This window comes from Tupaia chinensis, unplaced genomic scaffold (assembly GCF_000334495.1).
Source record: "Tupaia chinensis unplaced genomic scaffold, TupChi_1.0 Scaffold143913_1, whole genome shotgun sequence".
Taxonomy (NCBI): domain Eukaryota; kingdom Metazoa; phylum Chordata; class Mammalia; order Scandentia; family Tupaiidae; genus Tupaia; species Tupaia belangeri.
In genome coordinates, this window is record NW_006203764.1 from 1948567 (window position 1) to 1956988 (window position 8422).

The 8422-nt window shown below is 46.8% G+C and overlaps 1 protein-coding gene across 1 annotated transcript in view; it reads left to right on the top strand.

Moving 5' to 3' along the window:
• The window catches only part of SERPINA10 (serpin family A member 10), a 12680-nt gene extending 6418 nt beyond the window's left edge, over positions 1–6262 (top strand). The window contains 3 exon segments of the mRNA XM_006165418.1: positions 1137–1409; positions 4176–4326; positions 6056–6262. Of these exon segments, the coding sequence (XP_006165480.1) occupies positions 1137–1409; positions 4176–4326; positions 6056–6262 (631 nt within the window).
• The last annotated feature ends 2160 nt before the right edge of the window (positions 6263–8422 follow it).

Below are 8422 nucleotides of genomic sequence, written 5' to 3' on the forward strand. Positions count from 1 at the left end.
CTTTATGTAAAATAGGATTAGGCCAAAACTGGCCCAGGACACCTCTGCCCTCTCCAAGTGAAATAGATAAATATATTAGGATTCCTCAAATTAAGTTTTAGATCCCTACAAAACTGTATAAGTATCATTCTTTATTAAGATCCATAAGAACTAATATCTATTCTTGAGATTTTCTTTTCTCAGCACCATTCTCAGTAATCACAAGATGGCTCCTGCACCGCATTTGCTTACCGGAACCGCTTTCCCGAAACTGCATTCCATGGAGACCCACCTACAATTGAGGAACTGCACTAGACCCACCCTTAATCCACCCCTAAATAGGAATTGCACTAGACCCACCTTTAATCCAACCCTAAATAGAATCTTTGTTTTTTATTGTTAAAAACTTTATGAGCTGTTAATTAAAACACTAGCCCCTCTCCCTTTACTTGCATGTAACACGTTTTCAATAAAAACGCACAATGATTCCTAGCAGTCATCACTCCTCAGAGAGCGATCTCTGAGGGGTGTCCGGCATAGGACGTGCATAAAAGGCATCGAAGCCTCTGTCTTCTGTTCACCTTTGCCGCCTTCGTCGAGATAACCCACCCACGCCCCAAGCCGAGGCTGGACCCCGGCAGCACGCGGGTGACACTAACTACACACCAGCTGCTTCGACCGCGTGGTCTCCTACTGCCAATGCAGCAGGCGGGGCAGGGGCGCTGTCTCCTTTCTAAAGGGGAGGAGAGTGACTGAGAGGTTAGCTTGACCAAGTGCACGCAGTAAACAGTGGGGACCGACACAAGCTGGGGCTTCTGACACCCTGACTCCAGTTCTTTCCAGTCCTCCCTCCAACGGGGCAACTGTTGTGGCCTGGGGGCCACCGTGGCAGACAGCTGGTGGCCTTCTTTGTGACATGTGGCTAGTGTGGCTGTCAGCAAGGGGTCCCTGGTCTCAGACCAACACCAAGCAGGGACCCTGGGACAAGCCGATCTTTGGAGTTCATCCTGCCTGCCTGTGCTGTGGCCAGTGCAAACGCGGTGAGGGAGTGCCTCTCCTGGTGGGGCAGGGAGGGGATGACCCCTCCATCCACTCCTGAGCGAATGGAGCACGGAGGATGGCAGTTTCTGCAATGACTTCTGCTCCTCCCCACCCAGGGAAATAGCTGGCCCCATTTGACCCGTCTTCACTGAAGTGGACACTTTCCACCCGGACAAGTACAGGGCGGTCCAGGTGCCCATGATGTTCAGGGCAAGCAAGTTTGTCTCCACCTTCTATGAGAACTTTCACTGCTACGTGCTCAAACTGCCCTACTGAGGAAACGGCAGCATGCCGGGGATCCTCACATAGAAAAAGAACGATCCCCTCGCCCCGGAAGACTACCTGACCACCGACCTGGTGGACACGTGGCTCGGAAGCATGCAAACCAGGTAGAGCTCTTCCCCACGTCCTCACAAACTCACCTTCCACCCCAGGGACCCTGACTGCACTGCCGGTGCTGCATCTGAGCCCAGTGAGCTGCATGCTCCCTGAGGGCAGGGGCGGCAGCTGTCACAGTCCCCAGCATCTGTCACAGTGCTTGGCTTGTTCATTCATATACTCAGCTAGGACTTGTGAACTTTCTCCTGCTGTGATATGAGCTTAGTGCTCAAGGTACATCCACAAACCGAACAGGCCAAGTCCCTGCCTTCCTAGAGCTTACACTCTAGTGATGGGGGACAGGCAATAAATGGGTCAACCAGAAATCATGCAGGGATGGGGACCAGGTGCATCAGCAAGATGAGGGTGAAGTAGGGGCTGTCTTGCTAAGAAGGTAACCAAAGCATCTGAAGGATAACGTGTGTGGGTGTCAACGAGAAGTGGTAGAAGAGGGGTGAGAAAGTTCTAGGATGGGAATGCGCCTGCTGGAGTGGAAGAACAGGCCTCCTCCTAGCAGCAGCAGGTGGGGTCAGAGAGAAACCAGGAGCCTGGTCACCTGAGACCTCACCCTACAGGCTCTGGAAAACACGGAGGCTTTTTCTGCGGGAGGAGGGAAGCCACCAGAGGTTCAGAGCAGAGCCGCAGGAGCTGACTGGCATTTGTTCAAGGGATCACGCAAGCTCTGTGTTGAGGGAAGACCCTAGTGAAGCAAGGGCACTGCCGGGAGGTTACTGTAGTCATCCGGATGGAGACGTCACTGCCTGGACCGTGGCGGTGCCAGTGGAGGTGATGAGAAGTACCCCAGTGGGCACCAAAATCTGAGGATGCTCAAATACTTTATGTGAAGTGGCATATTTGCATATAACCTATGGACATCCGCCACATACTTTCAACCGTCTCTAGGTGACTTGTAATACTGAGTACCATGGAAGCACTACACAAACAGCTGTTACACTGCACTATTTTTATTGTTGCATTATTATTTGTAAATATTTCTGATCCATGGTTGGCGGCATTACAGATGTGGAACCAGCGGGCATGGAGGGCCAGCTATAGTTGGATTCTGGATCTAACGGGAAATGAGACTTGGTAGGGTTAGCAGTGAGAGAGAGAAAGCGGAAAAAGATAGTGGCCAAAGGTGACTGCAGTTTTTGGCCTTAGCAACTGAAGGACAGAGTTGTCACTTACTCAAATGGAAAAGAACACGCGGGGACTAGGTCTGGGGAGGAGCTGACAGTCAGTCTCAAGCGTGTGGATGAGAAGTATCTATTAGACCTCCAGGAGGAGCAGTCAAGACGGCAGCTGGCTCGAGCCTGGGGCGAGGTCCGGGCTGAAGACGCAAATCTGGGAATCGTGAACCTCTCGCTGGGACTGAGAACCAGGACACAGGATGGGACTGCCTAGTGGGCACTGTGCAGAGAGGAGTCGGATGCACAGAACGGGAAACCTGTCTACTGGAGCGTGAGGAAGGGAGCTGCGACAAGAATTCCAAAGCTAAGCCTTCTGAGCCTGTCAACCCAGACTTTGGCTTTGAGTTGAGTCCAGCTGAAAGTCCCTGGTTTTAGTTTTATCTTCATTATTCTTCTTTCATTTTCTTCAAATCTTTAATGAAAAGGACCTCAAACACAAGAAGCCCTCAACAAATGCCTGCTTAATAAAAAAAAACCGATGAATTAATCTTCAAGATATGCCATATCCTCAGTTACACCCCCTTCTGAAAGCCAGGCCCAATTCTGTAATAGGGGGAGAATAGAGGGGATACAGTGAGTGGGCAGGAATTCGTGTTGAGCAAGCCCCGCTGTACCCCAGACACTGTTCTGAGCATTTAGCATATATTATTCCTACGAACAATCCTGGGAAGTTGATATTTGCATTCTGGGCTACATTTCACAAATTAAGAAATTGAGATTTCTTCCAAACTCATTTATTATCAATTACTTTTTATGCCTTTTTTTGGAGCTACAGAACTCATCTTCCCAAATTGCATATTTTCGAAGGAGAATGCCATTATATAAAATAGGTAATATCTAAGTTCTTCTGGCTAAAATTGGGTAGAAGGTTGAAAGTTCCGTTCACTCCTCTCTCCCTGTCCGATCCCAGACTCAAGGGTTCTCCTGGGGGTCTGCAGGACCTAGGGATTGAAAACAGCCACAAGGAATCTGCAGTGTTACTAGAAGCTGCTAGTGGGTTAGTTTGGGTTGCTTTTAAAACCTTGGAAATGGGCGCACAGTTCGGCCTTCTTTGCTAAGGAGACTATAAGTCATTGGCTGAGAAATAAAACTGGTTCGCTGAAGCTGAAGTGATATTTGATAAGCCAGAAATATTTTCTCTGAGGTAGATCATTACCAAAGAATGGTTTGAGGGCTGGCTGCAATAGCCTAGTGCTTAAGGGAATCAGACCCCACATAGTGGGTCATGTTTCAAGTCCTAGTCCTGGCAGCGTGAAAACCACACTGAGAGCATGTGTGTGTACATGCCCCATATCCGTACAGGACAGAGAAATGGAGAAGGGATTGCGGTGTGGCCATGCTCCAAGGGTGGGTGGTGCTTTCTCTTACTCTGTCTCTCTCTGGGGAGTGCCTGCACCCTTGGGTGAAGGAAGAAGGGGGAGGGGGAGCACAGGGGAGCGGGAGAGGGAGAGTGGCGACTTGAACTATATCTCATAACTAGGAGACTCCTTAATGGAAATAATCTTGGAGGAAGGGGGGAAGCACGACCTTTCTAGCATTAGTATACCATAGCTTTGTCTGTATTTCACCATTATCTGTACACCACAGAGAAATGGAAGTTTTCTTTCCAAAGTTCAAGCTTGATCAGAAGTACAAGGTGCATGAGCTACTTAAGCAAATGGGAGTCAGAACAATCTTCTCACCCTGGGCTGACCTTAGTGAACTCTCAGACACTGCCAGAAAGCTTCACGTGTCCCAGGTAAGTCAAGGATTCCATTAGGGCCTCACCCCAAGTATGAACGTCATCAAAACCAACACAAACCCTTGCAAATCATTTAGCTCTAATTAAATATCTAGTTATAGTAGAAACTTAGAGTTAAATTCCTAAGACTCGAAGTAGTACTCAAGTTGGATGTTTTACACATTTTCTGTTCTTTATTAAAATACTTTTTCAAGTAATGTCTCAAAGGAGAGTTCTTCTCCCAATGTTCAAGGAAAAATTTTCCCCTGGAAATGAAACTGGTTTGCTGACTCACCATCATCTATGTTGAATATAACTTGAAAATTCATGAAATTTTAGCACCTTTGGGATAAAAGCAGCCCTGGATATCATCTGGCCCAACTTCTCACCCCTGGGACAGCCATCTCTATAACCTCACTAAACAGAGCCCTCCCCTTTTCCTCTCCCTCTACCCAGTGCTTCCAGTGTCAGGGAAATTACCACTTCTTTGAAAAGCAGCCCAATCCACAAAGGCTCAAGTTGTTTATTTCTTCATGTTTTAACATATTGCTCTGTCACTTCTCCCTGCCCCGTACTTTGGTCTTCGTTCTAGCTCTAAAACTATCAAAGACAGGCTTGGTCTCCTTGCCCACAGACCCCTCTCAGCTGGTCAGTGTTTCTCAGTGGAATTGCTCTTGGTGTGGAGGGGCACTGCTGTCATCCTGTGTGGCAGGGAACCACTTGACATTCCTGGCCTGTGCCCACTAATGCCAGCATTAGCCTCCAGTAACCATTACCACCAAGGACATGCTCCCACATTTCCAAAGGGCAGCTACACCTCACTGCATTTTTCCTTACCCATGCGGTTAGGAAACAATCACAATTTTCAATTGCAAGAGAGACTTAAAATGGCACGCCCTTAAATTGAACCCTCAGGGGCACCTTGCCCTGCCATCAGGCCTTACCATCTCAGGGAAGGTAAGAAAAATAATCAGAACAATCCTGCAGACCAGCCACAGAGATTTTCTGCTGTGAACACATGAAAACTGGAAGAAATGTGCCATTTTACAAAGCACTATCATAAAATTAAATTGTAAACCCTTAAATATTCTCCCTCTACTTGTTCTGAGGAGTAAATGTCACTCCAGGAAAGTGGGGAGTTGCCCGATGTTATTACACTGACACTTTCATTATCTCCTCTTACAGTACTTGCATAGGTACCTCACATCACATTAAGTTCCTGGACCAAAGGCCTCCCCAACATGCTGAGCAGCCACAACACAACAGCCAGAGCGCAGAGAGGCTGGTCCCAGAGAATGCCTCGGAGCAGTGGCTGGTACTGGGAAGCTGCTATACAAGACTATCTCCTGTCTCCACCTTGGCTGCCAGAAGGAGAGTCCAAGTGCTCAGGGGATACGGGCAGCTCAAAAGGTTCCAGGGGCACCAACCCAGCTCAAGAGCAGTAGCACAAGTATGTACTCAATAAATACTTGATTTGATGTGTCTGGGGGGTCCCCGGATTCAGGCCCGATGTATTTCACCTGTTCCACAATATTTTGCATTGGTTTCCTGGGCGATCCTGGCATTGTTTTAGACGCCAAAGGCAGTTTCTGATGCAAACCCAGACCGCTCCTCTTAGTGCAGATGGTGCTTATACCACCAAAGGCCAGAAACACAGCCCCCTCGGGAGTACCATGAAGAATTTCAAGAGGCTCAATTCATTCCCTACTGCTGGCGACACAGTCTCCCACATGGTTTCCTTTCGCAGGTTTTACAGAGGCCAGGGATTGAGGGCGATAGAAAAGGAACTGGGGCAGTTGCTTATTCCATGCCACCCGTTAAAGTGGGGCAGCCATTTCATTTCGTGATTTATGAAGAAACCTCTAGAATGCTTGTGTTTCTGGGCAGGGTGGTGAGCCCGACTCACCTAGGATTCACACCCTGGATAAGGACTTGGTGCTATGGCAGATACTGATCCTCGCACAGGGCACGGGCACTGGATTGCAGAGCAAGAGAGCAGCCCCTCTGTCCTTAACTGGCTTGGCCTCTTCTCAGATACACACATGACTGACACGTACCGTGTTTTGTAGCGGTTTTTGCCTTAGGGCATGTGCACTCACTCCTCCACTCTCTTCCTGGGATCTTGCGCATGCACACACACCTGGCGTTGAGTTTCAAGCTATCGGGTCTGGGCCTCGAACTGCAGCCAGCCGTGTGGGAGTCCAGCAATGTACCATCTGCCATCTGCTGGCCCTCGACTGACAAACTTTAAGGAGAGATCTGTGAAATCAGTTTGGTCTTTTATGCCTGTGTCTAAGAGGCTTTGTTCTCTGACTGAAGAGTGGCTAGCTACTGGGTTGTCGGAAAAGTCATGACGTGTTTTTCTAGGTACAAATGGGTCCTGACTTTTCCGACGACCCAACTGCATACCTTTATCTTTTTTTGCTGCTCACATGTGTGGACTTTAAAAATCCTAACACTAGTTCAAGATGAAGCCTTTGGGAGGAAGACATGCTCTCTCTCGTGGAGCTACATGCTTCTCTCTCTCTGACAAAAAATCAGCTTTTTATTTTAATCTATTATAGATCACTTCTTGCTGACTAAAATGAGAAGAAAACAGCTATAACCAGTCCTCATTACAGTCGGAGGGCACTTCAAAAACAACTCATGGAAAAATAGAATTAAAGTGCAAGTTTATTTTGGTGCCCCCCAAATTGAAATCTATGTATAGTTCTTTATAATATATATTTTTGATAGCTTTTCAAAGGCCCCTCATGCTGCCTCAATGCTGCCGATCCATTCGCTGAACCATTGATGATCCAGTACCACGCTTTCATTTTATAAAGGAAAGGAATACGGACCCAGACCTGGGCCACGTGATTCTCATGGGCCCTACACACTTTTGCTTGTGAACCCCATTCTTCATTTAAAATATATATATATACACATGTATATAATACATATATTTATACCTATATTATACACACACACGGGGATTTCAAAATGTTTGTAGAAAATGGAAATAAAGTATGAGTTTACTCTGGTATAAAAATTTTTTGAAATCCATGCATAGTTTTTTCATAATATGCATTCTCCATAAACTTTTTGAAGACACACACACACACACACACACAAAACTATTTTATGAGGTCAGCAAGTGGTGAGGTGGTTAAGGCATTGAACTCCTACATTGCTGACTGAGGTCTGAATCCCAGAATTGGCAGCTTGCCTTTTCATTTTCCCCCCCTCTCTCTCTCTGTCTCTCTATGGTTAAAAAAAAAATAATGAGGGACCAGAGACCCTCTTGGTGTAATGGTTACATCACTGGGCTTCCATATAGTCGACCATGGTTCAAGTCCTGGACCTGGTGACTTAAAACTCACACTGGGCACGTGTGCGTGCGTGCCTAAGATCCTGAGAGAAGAATGGAGGAAAAGGATTGTGGCATGACCATCTCCCCTGGGGAGTGATTTCTCACTTTTTGCCTCTCTGTTACTTTCTGTCTTTGGTGAGTGCATGCACCCTATAGCAAAAATCTCTCTCTAAAATAATAATAATAATAATGAAAATTAAATAATTCTTTTTAAAAAACTGTATTTTATGACTGCATTGGTATAAAGATGAAGACATTCTAAGCAGATCATACTCATCTTTCTACCCATGCAGTCAAAGTATGCATCTTGCTTATGGGGAGAAGCCAAAGCTCTGCCTGGGCCCCTGAAGGCACTGTGGGCCTTGGGCAGGACCTTACCCACTGCTGCACCGAATGGACAGGTCCTACTTCACATCTCAGTGGAAGGAAGACACTCAGCAGAAGTCACCCAGTGTACAAGGGCAGAACCTCTGCTGAGTCAGGTCCCAAGCCTGTTCACTGTCCCTTCCTATATATCGGAACATCTGATAGGGTTCCCCCAAACAGAAAGCATGCACTCAATCTTGCAGTTACCCACTATGGTCAAATAAAATACATGCATGGACTTGTCCCAAGGTGAAAAGGAAAAGAGCAAATATACCTGAAACTAACTAACTTTCTTTTCTTTTCTTTCTTTTCTTTTTCTTTCTTTTCTTTCTTTCTTTCTTTCTTTCTTTCTTTCTTTCTTTCTTTCTTTCTTTCTTTCTTTCTTTCTCTCTTTCT